This window comes from Octodon degus, unplaced genomic scaffold (genome assembly GCF_000260255.1).
Source record: "Octodon degus isolate 3935 unplaced genomic scaffold, OctDeg1.0 scaffold00103, whole genome shotgun sequence".
In the NCBI taxonomy this organism is placed as follows: Eukaryota; Metazoa; Chordata; class Mammalia; order Rodentia; family Octodontidae; genus Octodon; species Octodon degus.
In genome coordinates this window covers 3,820,919-3,836,216 of record NW_004524679.1, presented here as the reverse complement: position 1 = coordinate 3,836,216, position 15,298 = coordinate 3,820,919, and the positions used below count along the sequence as shown (strand labels likewise).

Sequence of the window (15,298 nt, the reverse complement as noted above, 5' to 3'; positions counted from 1 at the left end):
GATGCTTGATTCTTTCCTACTAGTCATTTGCTTGTTTCTTTTTCTTCTTTTTTATATGGTGTTCCTCTAACTATTCTGTTATGCCAGCATAGTGATTCCTGTAGTTTCTGCTTACCTTAAAATGTCTTTATTTCTCCATTGATTATGAAGGGTGAATTTGTTGGACAAATTTATGTATTTTCATCATTCAATACTATCCTACTCTTAAAGTTTTTGCTGAGAAATTTGCTGACATTCAAATGGCCTTATCTTTATCAATGATTTGGAGTTTTTAACTTTCTGCCTTTCATATTCTTTCTTTGTTTTGTGCTTTGGAAATTTTATAGTGTAATCCGGGGAAGTTCATTTCTTGTCATATCTGTTTGAGATTCTAAGTTCTTCTTGTGCATGAATGTCGACATATTTCTCAAATGAAGGAAATTTTCTGGGATTTTTTTACTTAATAGATTTTCTGTCTGTAGCCTGTATTTCATAACCCTCTTAAGATTGTTTTTTATTCATGTCCCAGAAGGGTTGCGTGTTTTGTTCATATTTTTTTTTCTTTATTCCTGTCTAAATATCTACCTGTGTTGAAGCCTGGACACTGTCTTCAGCTTGATCCTGGGCTATTGGTGATGCTATCCATTTAAAGGTTTTCAAAGGTTTTCTTTTATTGAATGTTTTATTCTCAAAATTTGTTTTCTTTTTATAATCTCTTTATTAAAATCTTCTTGCATATCTTTTATTGTCTCCTTTATGTCACATAGTTTTTTTTTCTTTTTTCATTAGTACATGTTTGCAGTATATAATGATAATTATGGAGAATTAATATGTGTACATAATACATTTCATTTTCTCTCGCTCGCTTGCTTGCTTGCTTGCTTGCTTTCTCTTTCTTGTCTTCTACCCTTTTGTTTCCTTCCTGCTACTTTTAACTCTTGGTCTCCTTCCAATTTTCAAAAATGCTATTTTCTTACTTTTCCTCTTCAGTATTTTTTTCATTCCCCATCTTCTGTATTTATCATTTTGTAATTATTCTTTTGAATTCTTTGGTAATATATCAATTTCAGTAACATTGAGATCAGTTACTGTAGAATTAACAACTCTTGGAGAAGTCATGTTGCCTTTTTTTTTCATAGTTCTCAGATTCAGCATCATGATTTGTACATCTATTTGAATGGAATGCACTTAACCTTTCATGAGAGGCTCTTCAAGGGAGGAGGTTGCTCTTAACCATTTGTCCTGGGTATCAATTTTTTGTGTAGTATTAAGTTTTATTTTAAAAATATTTTCATATGTTTTTTCTCTATGGCTTATTTTTCTATGATTAATGCAAATTGACACAACATGTGATGAGTCACAGGTTGAGTGACCCATTTGCATTGCAAGTCTTAAAAAGGTTACTTTCCTCTGTTAGATAAGGTAAGTGTGATTCAAATAGCAGTATAGGTGGAGTATACCCTCTCTGGAATTTTCCCTAATTTCATCAACAAAGTGTCTCAGAGGTAAATGGTACCGTCTTCTGGGATATTTTATACGTGTATTTTGACAAAAGTATTGTTTCTTTCTGCAGTTGTTTTTGAGATAAATGTCCAAAATTAAAACTTCTGCTATCCTCTTTCAAATTGTTCCTTCTTGGAGTCATTGTGTTGGTGGGGGAGATATTTTCTTACCCTTCTTTAGGTGGAATTATCTAGTGAGATTCAAGTCAGACTAAGTGGTGATTTAAGTCAGCTATCATTCTTCTCACTGGGATTAGTAACGTAATCCAGCAGGACAGCTCCCACCCAACTTGTGCCAGACTTGATCACCAGCACTGCTTTGAAGAGAGACAACAAATTAACAGTGGCAGTTCCCACATGTAAATAAAACAAATCTAGCATTAAAGTGAAAAACAGATGTTGGCAAGATAGCTAAGCAGACTAAACATATGCTTTGGCAAGCTCACGGCACAGGCTTCCATCTCCGGTCCCATGTGCTGTGACAGCCCTGCTCCAGGGGCCTGCTGAGCAGGCCACCGTGTCCAGGCGTGATGGGACACACTTGTAATCCCAGCCGCTGGGGAGGCTGAAAAGAGGAGGATCACTTCGAGTCTGAGCTGCATAGTGGAGACCCTGTACCAAATACATAAAATGAAAAAAAAAGAAAAAAGAAAAAAATCATTAGCACATCATTCATGACCCTGAGAAGATAATGCAGCAAAAATAGTATATAAGTGCAGCAGTGCAGCATGTCATCCCCTGAGAGGGAGTCGTAGTTGTGATTGCTTTGATCCTTCAACTATCTAGAGGGGATTAGTTCCTAATAATAGGGACCCTGTCAAGATGGCCTTTGGTTATATTTCTCTGAGGATTTGCTAAGTTTAATGTCAGGGTTTTTTTTGTGGTTGTTGTTGCAGATGGGGTCACTTTCAGACCAAATCTCTCGCCCTGAGCAAAAACTTGTATGAACTATGACTTATCACCATGGACAGGGTCACCAACCAGCTTGTGATAATGGAGAGTGCTTTCACTGAGCACTTGCCTTATGCTTTTTCCATTGTGTTATCCATCTCCAAGCTGGGGAGCCAGGCTTAAAATTATAAACTGTCTCATACCCATGCATGTCCACATTAAATTTCTATTGGTTCAGAGAATTCTTCTTCACTTTTGATGCCAGGGAAATACTTTCTTAAAACTTTATTGGGCTAAAGGTTCTCAATCACAGATTCATGCAAAATTACTTCTTCCTAGAATGTTCCCAAGACAATTTTCTGTGTATAATTTGATCATACATTAGAGAAAATGTCATTTTCAATTTTCTTTTTCTTTATGAGTACATGTTTGCAATACATAGTGCTCACATTCCATATATGAGGTTGGCACATGTACATAACACATCTTAATTCTGTATTGTGATTGGTATTTTCTTTTCCTGAAAATGCAAAACAGTTATCTCACAAAAATGTATTTAGCTATAAAAATATAATGTTTTTTTTTATTCAAGGTTGTTCATCGGGATCTTAAGCCTAGTAATATCTTATACATGGATGAATCATCAAATGCAGAATCAATTAAAATATGTGACTTTGGCTTTGCAAAACAACTTCGAGGAGAAAGTGGACTTCTCTTAACCCCATGCTACACTGCAAACTTTGTGGCACCTGAGGTATTCTTTAAAAATTTTAGCATTTACTTTTCCTTCTTTTTATTTACTTAAATTTCTACAAAGTTCTGTATATGTTATGATAGGCAAATTGAATTATTTTGTTCTTTCTAAGCATAATACTCTTTAAATTAGTGAAATTTAATAATGCCTAATATAAATATTCAGTTTAGTAACTAGCTTATAAAATCATCATATATTTATAATGCCTAAAACTTCACGTTTAAAGATTATATTTGGCAAATTAGAGGAAAAGCAGTATAAAATAATTTGAAGAAGTACTCGTCTCTCATATTCATATATTATGTAATAACCTTTTCATGCTAGAATTTTATTTTACCCTGTTTTAAAGGCATCTATTAGAAAAATAATTTTTCTAGCATTGAATATTGAAACACAGAAAGGTATCTTTCTGATAGTGAAAAATTCTTTCAAAAAATCTTCTCAATCTTACTTTAAGATTGAGTATTGAGTAACAGGGATAGCATGTGCATTATAGACCTTTTGTGAGAGTTTTCCTCTATAGAAATTATGCATAGATTCAGAGAATGTGATTAAATGTATATTTAGTGAAATTCACGTAATAATCAATTTACATATTTTTGCTACTTTATGTGGAATAGAAACTACTTTTCAAAATAAAAATCAGAACCCTGATACAAGGGCTTAGTGTATTGTTTCTTGTTGCATGAAATAAAGGTTTGGACATAGAAAATATTAGGCTATCTGAAACATATTAGTGATTTTTTAAAGACAGGCTACAATAGTTGAGGTTAGGGCTGTTCTATTCAATGTAGGCTATGTGGTTTTCATGAATGTTGTAACAGATTTGTGCAGTAGACAGAAGAATAACTTATAGAGTAATGGCTGATTTCTTAATTCTCACTTAATCTTATAACCTGGGCCTCTTTCTGTCATGGAAATATTTCACTACAAATATATTTAGGAAGATGTGCCCCAAATGAACATGTATAAAATGGATATTTAAAATGAAAAATTCTGTATGTGGCATATCTGTTTTAATCAATCGTTAGGTAAACTTTTTAAGGTAAAGAATTAGAAGAAAACATTTTAAATGAGTGCAAATATATAGCAGCCTGTAACCCAATGTTGCTTTCTATCTCATGAAACTTCCAATGTAGTAAGACACTTTTGCCAGTGTAATAAGGAAGGTTTTTAAGTGAGTATATGAAGACCATGTCTGTATAACTACTTCCTGACCTGCTTTTGGTTGTCATATATATATGACAACCAAAAATTATATCTATATAATTTTTTTTGGGGGGAACCAGGGATTGAACTCAGGCCCTTGCACTTGCCAGGCAGGCACTTATTCTACTGAGCTATCGCCCCGGTCCCTGTCTCTTATATTTTTGAAATGCTTTGAACGTTTTATCAAGTACTAAAGTACCAGATAACAATGAACAAATATTTATAATTTGCTATGAATAAAATAAAGAGATATTTTTAGCAGTATTTGTTTCTAAAATTTCAGAACTTGTCAAAAGTTAAAAGAGAAGTATATAAAATGTATTCTTTTAAACTATAATCAGAAAATCATCAGGGAGTTGAATAAAAATAGCATTTATGGGGCTTTATATTCATTATTTCATCACAGTGCATAAAGCCCCATGGTTTGCTAAGAGAAAAGCTGATTATTATTAGTTTAACATTAAGGAGAAAATATTCATCCAATTTTTATGATATGCATCATTTCAATTAACCTATTAGGATTTGTGTTATAGATTTCCTCTCCTACATACATATGTAAAAAATTTAAGACATCTCCAAATTATTATACTCTTGTATGAAGACAAATCCATTCTGTTATTCAACTGATATGTAATGCCTTCTGAGCACTACAAGTGTTCCTGAATTAATATAGCTTGTACTAAAATTTAGGAATGTGGTATTTGCAGCTCTTAATAAAATAAAGTTGAAATTGCTCTCTGTGGCTTGGGTCACCGTATGTTGTACTCCAAATATTAATTAGTTCAAACTACACAGCAAAGACAATAAAAATTTCTGTGTATGTTCCTTTTGGCAGTTTAGGGAAGCCAAATGAAAGAGAAGATTATGGTACTGACTTCCTCAATTAATGGATTTTTCCTCTATATTTAACTTGACACAAATGAAACACATTGTGAAACATAGCCTTTGCACTATACATTTTTCACTGGTTCTAATTCCTTGTTTTGTTTCCTTTTATGATTACATTTTGTCACTATTATAGGGCATTGAGAGTAGCTATTGAACAAAAGTGAACTGCCACTACTTCTTCGATGCAAAATATGTCTAAATATATGGCAAATCTAAATCTAGTTTTTCCCAGTTGGCCTTAATTAAGCAACATGGCACCTCCATTGTAACACTTTTCTTCTCATAATGAGAATGGTTATGGAAATATGGGGGCAAGACTATATTTTCTTTCTTTGAAACAGGGACTGGATTGCCCAGACTAGCTTTCAGTTTTTATGCTCAAGTGGTTCTCTTGCGTCAGCCTCTTGTGTAGCTGGTACTAGAAGTGTGCACTACTGTAACCTGAAAGGCTATGGAAACACTCACCTGTCTGAAGTGGTGACCTTTGAGAGTGATTGCATTGAATTGCCAACCAAGATTTCAAAACTTTTTAAGGGAAAACATATGATCCCGAGCCCTATAAAAGTTGATGAGAAACAGAAAAGAGATAAGTAATGAAAACAATATAGGATTAGTTAATTACTAGAACATGCCAATTTACATTGACCATGATGTGAATAGTGTATCTCCATATTGTTTTTTATTAAGGTCTTTGGTGTTCCTACTTGTATTATTTATTTGAGGCAAATATATATTATATGCACATACACGCACGCGTGTGCACACACACACACACACACACACTATGTCTTTTGTAGCTTCTCAAATTTGTTCATGTGTTCTTGTAATTATATTTTACTCAGGAAAATGCATTATATATTGAATTTTTGTTAGTTATGTATTCATTATTGCTGCCTGACATTTGTGAGAATCAAATGTTAATATTTTAGTCTTTTATGTATAAAAAGCCCATGCTAAAGTTTTTGCAGTCCCCATTGTAAACGCATTAATAACATTTCTATTGTGTTCTTGTGCCTAGAGGCTTTACCAGTGAGCTTGTTTATATAAATGAAAAAGGTGGCTTCAGTTCTTTATTTCTCTAACAAGCTTTATTAACTTCATAGAGAAACATCACCTGAATAGTTAGTGAAAATATTTGATTTTTACTAATGCTGGTGCCAAGAACAAAATGAGTTACATAAATGGTGGTGTGGAAAAATAATGATGCTATTTAGAATTTACAAAATATGTGGTCATAGCCCAGAAATATACTACTGGTTTGTACATAAGTCTTGTATGTAAAATTGTCTTAATTTTGTACATGCATATATTATTGTACAATCTCTTGTATAGCAAGGAGTCAGTTATATATGTTAGATGCATAGGCTCTATAGTAGGAACACATGCTTTACTATTGAGAAGTAGTAAGTAAATAACATTTATCTTAGTTGCCTCATCTTAAAAATTTGAAAGATAATATCTTTCTTATATAGTTAGTGTCAACATGAAGAGCATTATTACCGTATACAGTATATTAAACTCCCTGTTATTAATCTTAAGTTTAGATGTCTGTATTACTGGTTTCCTAAGATGACTTAAAGCTCACTGAGGTCAGAGATTATGTCTTCACAAGTTTATTTGGGGGGATGGCCTATGTTACCTAATCAGCTTATATTAATAACCTTTTATTCAGTGCTTGCTAATTACAGAGGTGTTTCCTTTAATGTATAAATTATGTAAATGTATAAATTATGTATAGTGTATAAAATATTTAAGTTTTACATATTTCCCATTTATGAGATTAGTAGAAACAAAAAAACTTCATTAGATAAAAATTAACTTTATACCAAGTAATACCACATAATGAGTTTTTCTATCTTAGGTTCTTACCCAACAGGGATATGATGCTGCTTGTGATATCTGGAGCTTAGGAGTCCTTTTTTATACAATGCTGGCTGGGTAAGAAACTCATATACCTGCATCATTCCTTAAATTTCATCTGTATATTTTCATCTATGAAGAGAATAGATGAAAATATCCTTAAGAAAACCCCTACTACCATTTCAAAATATTTCTGTTTTACAAATTTAAAAACAATTTAAGACATATAATGAGCAATTAATTAGGAAACTGTTTTCAACTGGAATAAGACTTAAGAATAAATTATATATTTATAATTGACAAGTTAATAAATTAATATAATTGACATAAAAAGATAAAATGCACATTTTACTTTGATCTTTTGAACTGTATACATTACCTTATACTGTCTTCCTATGAACACAAAATATCCCACATTTAAATGGGAATCTGTCCAGTGAACTTGCTGATGCTAATTTTTTTAAAGAACTTGGATTCTAGCTATTTTGGCAATAGAAATTTACTAAGATTTTTACCTTATCACACATTCTAATGCTATGCTAAACAATATAATACTACAGATTATATATTATATTCTTTTTTACCTTCGCATAAAAGAATAAAGATATACTCAATATCTATATGTAATAGTATTTGTTTTTGTTTATATTGAAAATTTATAAATAATATAAATGCTTTTTTACTCTTAATGAGTAACACTTAGTTAAAATTGCAGATTTATGACTATAGAGATTATTCTCATAAGAAAAAGTCCAGGTTGGCAAGAAAATATTATGGATTTAATTATGACTTTTTTCTAAAAACTTAAATTTTATCTGATACGTACATTAAAATGTCCACATGTTAGTATAAAACTGATGACCTTAAATTCACAATTTATCATAATAATTGTACATATTAATGTAGTGTGCCTTTTTAGATACTGCAAAATTAGGCAGAATATTTAGATATAGACCACAGCACAGGTAGGTGAAGTTTACATGTGAATGCAAGTAAACTTGTTGAGTTTTAAAACACAGGATGCTATCTTTAGCTTGCCATTTTGAAATATTTATATTATGACTAAAAAAGAAGTGATTGTGACATTTGTGTATATTTAGCATTTTCTCAACTTAATGTTAGGTGAGGGAATTAAGATACTGATTCAGTCCCTTCCTTAGAATTTTAACCATAAATCAGTCTTCAAATTCCAATATTTGAATGTCACCTTCAGTTCTTTCATAAAAATGATTACTTCTTGTTACTCTTCAATTATTTTCTGAAGTATTTTGACTTATTTATATTCCTATTTGTGAATAACAACCTATATTTTAATTATAATACCTATGAAATATTTATTGATATCAATATTTAATTAACTCATTTCATAATATTAATTGAAAATATTTACCACATTGCTCTAATAATGTTAAAATAAAATAGTAATGGATAAATTAAGCCAAAACAATAAATACATTAGAAATATATAAAACTAATATTTTCATCATAGTAGAGATATTTACTTGCTAACTTATGTCTGGTAAAATAAAAAATTGTGTGCTTTCCTGTAGTCTGGTTTTAAGACTGTAGGTCTACGTATATTTTACATTACCTAATTGATCACAAAAAAGATTGATGTAGGCAAATTTCACTTCATTAAATAATTTTTAGGATTATGTTTATTCTTTGAAATGTAAAATTTGACATTAACAATGAAGATAAATATGTTTTAATTTGTTCTAATATCTGAATATAGTTTATATTAATTAATGTCTACGTATATTATCCTCTCATTTATATTAAAATGTGTTCTATTTATAGCTATACTCCATTTGCTAATGGACCCAATGATACTCCTGAAGAGATACTGCTGCGTATAGGAAATGGAAAGTTCTCTTTGAGTGGTGGAAACTGGGACAATATTTCAGATGGGGCGAAGGTATAAATAATACATGTTTTATTTTGTTGCATTGATCAGTTGCTTTATGTTTTGTTGTATATTTGCACAGTATCTAATTGTGTCAGGATGGCATTTGTTTTAATTACTTGAGCTCATATCTATGTATTGAACTAAGCATGTCTACCATGCTTCTGGCCTGTGATCCATTCTTATCAGGTTAAATGTTTTCATGGTGTATAAAACTACAATGGTACCTCAGTTTGTGAACTTAACTCTTTACACAGTTCTAGTTGCAAACTGAATTGGATAAGAACTGAATCACCTTTTCCCATAAGATCAAACTTAACCCTGAATATTTAATTTGTTTCCATTCTCATCCAATTCAATTTACAACAAGATTCAGAAGAAGAATTAAATTTGTGAAATGTGGTAGCATTATCCTTTCTCTATTAACCAAAACAAAATGCAAATCTGGGAAGAGTGGATATTTAAAGCCAACTAAAGTATATTTTCAGATTTACTGTATTTTTCCACATCACTTTTTCTTCAGCACAGAAATTGACCATTCATTACATATATAGACAGTTTTTAAGTTGTATTTTTATTTTCCCTTGATACATTATAGTTGTACATGTTTTGGCATATGACATTCCCATACATGTGAACAGTTTGTAATAATCAGATGAGGTAGTTGACATATCTGTCACTTCAGATATTTATTGTTACCTTGCATTGGGAGCATCCAAAATCCTCTCTACTGGCTGTTTTAGAATATATATTTAATTGTGGACCACCACAGTTACTATATTATTTATAGAATATCAGAAGCTATTTCTGTCCAGCTTAACTTCTGTACTCTCTAGCCATTACCCGTCCCCTTAACACTCTTCCCAGGCTCTGGTGACCATTATTCCACTTTTTAAATCCATTCATCTGTTAATGCACATCTTAGTTGATTCCATTTATTGGCTATTTTGTGTAGTGCTTCAATAAAGATGGATGTTTAGGTGTCTTTGTGATATAATTATTTCATTTCCTTTGGATATACATGTAGTAAAGGGATTGCTGGATCATACAGTAGTTGTATTTTTGTTTTTGAAGAACCTCCATACTGTTTTCCATGGAAGCTATACTAATTTATATTCCCACCATCAGTGTAAGAGAACTCGTTTTCTTCTGAATTTTTCAGAAAATGTAGTATTTTTGTCATTTGTGTTACAGCTAGTCTTACCGGTATGAGATGATATTTGCTTGTGGTTTTGATTTACATGACTCTAGTGATTAGTCATGGTGAACATTTTTTCACATAAGTATTTGCCATTGAGATGAATCTTTTTATGGTACTGGGAATTAAACCGAAAACATCTGTACTTAGCTACATCTTTACCTATTTTGTAAATTAATTTGGTTTTGTTTTGAAACAGGTTCTCAGTAAGTTACCCAGAATCAATTTATATGACATATATTTTTGAGCAATATCTATTCATAGCATTTTATGTAGAATCTTTGTATCTTTGCTATTGAATTCCATATATATTGTGCATAGTAATCCTTCTTTGGAAGAATACCTTTTGAACATTTCCTCATATTTTTTAGGTTGTCTCTTCACTCTATTTGCTTTCTTTGCTGTATGAAAGTATTTTATTTAATATAGTCCCATTTGTCAATTTTTGCTTCTGTTGATAAGAAATTTTTATAATAGTAATGATTCATACAAAATTTTTAAACTATCAATAGCACCTACATATTTTTTCCTTGCTTAGAACTACTTAATAGAAGTATAATGTAAGCCAGATAATTTTAAAATTTCTGATAGCCATAGTAAATTTTTTCAAAAAGTATGTTAATGTATTTTATTTAACCCAGTATATGGAAAATATTACTACTTCACCATCTAATAAGTTTAAAAATATTAAGGAAATGTTTTGAATTATTTTTATACTGAATTTGCAAATATGACATGTATTTCATACTTGTAGCACAAGTGAATTTTGACTAGATATTAAGTGTTTAATAGGTACATGGGGCTAGTGCCTGCCACATGCAATAGAGCAGTATCAAAGTAACAGTCCATATTTAGTTCAAGGAAAAAGTCAGTTAAAGCTTGAGTGCTAATTTGTTTCATTTGCAGTTTAAACTTTCAAGCTTTGATATTGGAATATTTTGCTGAATTCACACACCTACAATGTCTAAATGACAATGGAATACTCATATCTGACAAAACTAAACCAAAAAAAGGGATACAAATGAAGGACCATTTTGTATCTGTATTGTCAAAATAGTTTGGATAGATATACAGCTATTTTCTCTTAATTCAATAGAAAGATTTGTGCTAATAGTGTTTGTGGACAGGACATCATGTCTGAATCTTGTGCTATGGATAACCACTAAAGAAGACAACAATATGCAATGTATTAATTATTGAAACTGTCCTACTAATCAATTTTGAACCTGTCTCATTGCTGTTTGTTTCTCAATCAAATTATTAAAAATATAATAATTTTAAAAACTAGCTTGATGAAAAGAATAAAAAAAAAGTCTTGAAAGGGAAGAAAAGATATCATTTTATTTGCAATATAAACATTTAAAGAATACATTCTTCACCAAAAAAAGAATACATTCTTTCTAAACATGAATTTAACTATGACTCATAAGATTTGCCATTTTATTGTCATGTCATCATTCAAAATATTTTGTATTTTTCAATTTTTTTAAAAAAAAATGTATTTATTTTTGTTTTTTTTGTGCAAGGTTTCACTATGCAGCTCTCACTCATAGTGATTCTCCTGTTTTCAGCTTCCTTATTGCTGGGATTACAGACATGTACCACCATGCCTGAACTCAGTGGAAGGCCCAGGGTTCCTGGGGGTGGAGCTAGCCTGGCATGTGGTATGGGGTATTGAACCCTGCTCCTTGTGCTTGCCTAGGTAGGCACTTAGTCTGCTGAGCTATCTCGCTGTCCCTCAAATTCTTCTTTAAAAGACATTCATTCTTTCCTTGTTTAATTTTCAATGTCAGCAGGAACTATAAAACATCTCATCTTTAATGGTTTCTGGTGCATATTGTTTAAAAATTATTGAGATAATAAGCATCCCAAAATATGGCTTATCTTGGTGAATTCTACATGTGCATTGAGAAGAACATACCTTTTTCTCTTAGAGGCTGAGGCTCCCCACACGTGTCAACTAAATTAAATGGGTTGATGCAGTTCTTCAGATCTTCTATATTCTTACTGAAACACAAGATTGATGTTTGTCTGTTTTTTCATCACCACAGGAGAAATGTTAAAATATTTCATTATTATTGCATTCAACTATGTTTCTGCCTTTAGTTCACTCCATGTTAATGCTATTATTTTGAAGCTCTGTTATTGATTAAAAACACTTAATGGATTGCTATGTCTTTCTAATAAATTAGGTTCTTCGTCACTATGAAATGTCGATCTTACCTCTTTTAATATTCCTTGTCTTAAGATCAATTTTATTTAGTACTAATGTGTACACATCAATTTCTTATGTTCAGTGTCTTATATTACATTTCCCATGCTTTCACTTTGAGTTTATCTTCATAATTAAACACTATACATGATAAATAATCTTCTATAATTTTTTCCAATAAAAAATAAATTAAAAAAGAACTTTCAAGCTTACAGTGAAAATAAACCCCACAGATTGTGATCAGTTAGCTCCTTAGAGTGTGAAGTTTTTTTATGTTATGATTTGAAGTAGAATAAATGTCTTGGACAACAGAAATTCTAGTTGATATTTAGTAACTAGAAAACATTATCATCTCAAAATACTAACCAATCTACAATATATTGCAGAGTAAGTATATTATCGTATTCATAGTAGAATAAATATGCCATCAATTTGCATTACCTATTTATCAATAGAAAAACAGATAATTGTGTTTCTATCAAGACCCTAACACAGGGGCCGGGGAGATGGCACATTAGAATAAGTGCTTCCCGGGAAAGCCTCAGGGCCTAAGTTCAATCCCCAGTTCCACAAAAAAAAAAAAAAAGACCCTAACACAAGTATGACATGTAGTGCAGTCAAAGGAATACCTAATTGGAAGGCAAGGGAACTGAGAACACAATCTTGGTTGTCTACGCACTATAGTAACATTCTTTTGATCTGTAAAATGTAGAGACTAAATTCTTTTGTTTTTCCTTCTAACTACAAAATTATTTTTATATATAATTCGGTTTATTAATAATTTGTCAGATTTCTGCATGTAAAGTGATTTAAACTACATATTAATCATTAAATATATATTTTCCAGTTATCCAATTTGTATTTCAAAAAATATATTTTCCTAAGGTAAATCTTAAGTTTCTTTAAAGAAAATAAGTGAAGGGATTGTTATCTTCTTTGCATCAGGGAAGTCAGATTTTTCAGATTTCACATGTGAATAAGAACATATAGTACATTACCTGTCTTGCTTTTTTTTTTTCTTTTTTTTTTTTTTTTTTTTTTGCAGAACTGGGGATTGAGCTCAGGCCCTTGCGCTTGCCAGGGAAGCGCTTATTCTACTGAGCCATCTCCCTGGCCCCCACCTGTCTTGATTTTACTGGTAAATTTCCACTTAGTACTGGTATTACAGACTTATCTATGTAGTCATGAATAACAAGATTTTATTCTGCACACATAGTACATCTTTATTCATTCATCTGTTTCTGCACTTACTGACTATTGCTTCAGTACATGCAGGAGTGTGGAAGTTTCTTCTGTATGCTAATTAATTTTGGATATATATTGAGTAATGAGATAGCTGGATCACATTTTAGAAAAAAGGAGGGGAAACTTGGGTCACTCTGTACAAAGTTATAATTAGGAACAATTTCTGGTATACTATTGCACAGGGTGCTTAGAGTTAACTATAATAGATATTTTTAAATAGCTGAAGGAATATATTTTCAATGTTCTCATACAAAGAAATGCTTAATGTTTCAATGACAGATATGCTGAGTATCATAATTTCATCATTGCACAATATTTCTTTGTATGAAAACATCACAACGAGGTCCATAGCTATGTACATTATTTGTTCATTAATATTTTTATGCAGCCATTAATACTGAATAAAATATTGAAGTAGATTGTGATTTTTGTGACAGGTATGGTATAATTACTGGTTTTCTGAGTTCTGTATGTTTTGTTTGAGCCTTGCTGGTGCTAAAAGAATAACACATACTAAAATTTGGCTGTATTCCAACTTTAGTTGGATAATCTAGAGAAACTAACAGAAAAAGATATTGGGGTATGTCATTTTTTATGTCTACATGTATCTCAAGAGCCTCATGTACTCAAAAGCAGGGCTTTGGGAACATTATTAAATTATGGGACCTTATAGCTGCTGTTAGGTGATGTGTTCTACTCAAAAGAGGTCTGGAGGAGTTTTATCTCCATGTCTCCTCTCTGTTTCCTTTTCTGCTTCACTGCTGTTTCATGAGGGATTTCTGTGTCATACATGTATGTTGTACCATCTGGACGTGCAAACCACTCACTAAAGACTGAACCTTCTGCTAACTGTGAATGAAAATAAACCTTTCCTTCTCTAGGTTGTGGAGCCAGGTATTTTGTTCTAGAGACAAGGAAAGTGACTAAGACAGGTTTTGGATCTGGAGATTTTGGCATCTGTGATGCTACCTGAACATGGCATTCAAAAAGCTTTTCTAGCTGTACATGGTCTCACTGTAAATCCTGGGGGGATATGACTGACATTGCCAGACACAAAAGCTACATTTTTTACTTTTATAGGTCTTGTTTTAACTTGGTCATAACCATCCAGAAGAAAAGTATAAGTAGGAGGTATAGAAAGTAATGCCATATTAATATGCTGAGATGTATAAGGTTAGGCTGTAAAAGGCTCAAGTCAACAACTTCAGGCATTTGCCACTTCTGCTGACAGCCCACTTCTTTTTTTTTTTAACATTTATTTAGTGTGTGTGTGTGTGTGTGTGTGTGTGTGTGGCCAGCTCAGCCCACCAGGGGGCGCAGCTGGCTGGCATGTGGTGCTGGGGGATCGAACCGTGGTCCCTGTACTTTGCCAAGCTTGTTCCAAGTAGGTGCTTTAGACCACTGAGCCATCTCTCCAGCCCAGACAACCCACTTCTATTAAAGACTATTGAACTATATTTGGCTATTTTGCTGAATTCAAGCACCTACAGTAGTTGAAATGGCATCAAGTATGAAAGGGTCCTTTAAAAGCTTCTCCAAACACAGCTTCACTAAACAGTGGAACATTCATCTCTGAGAAAACCAAACAAAAAAGGGGGACATAAATGAAGGACCATTTTATAATGAAAAAAAAAAATGCTTTTGGATTATGTTA

At 31.9% G+C, this 15,298-nt stretch overlaps 1 protein-coding gene across 2 annotated transcripts in view; it reads left to right on the top strand.

Moving 5' to 3' along the window:
* The window catches only part of Rps6ka6 (ribosomal protein S6 kinase A6), a 174,661-nt gene that overhangs the window by 129,741 nt on the left and 29,622 nt on the right, over nucleotides 1–15,298 (top strand). For both annotated transcript variants that reach the window (XM_004638813.2, XM_023723784.1), the window contains exons 18-20: nucleotides 2,965–3,126; nucleotides 7,085–7,161; nucleotides 8,884–9,001. In XM_004638813.2, coding sequence (XP_004638870.1) covers nucleotides 2,965–3,126; nucleotides 7,085–7,161; nucleotides 8,884–9,001 — 357 coding nt within the window. The remainder of the gene's footprint in view (nucleotides 1–2,964; nucleotides 3,127–7,084; nucleotides 7,162–8,883; nucleotides 9,002–15,298) is intronic.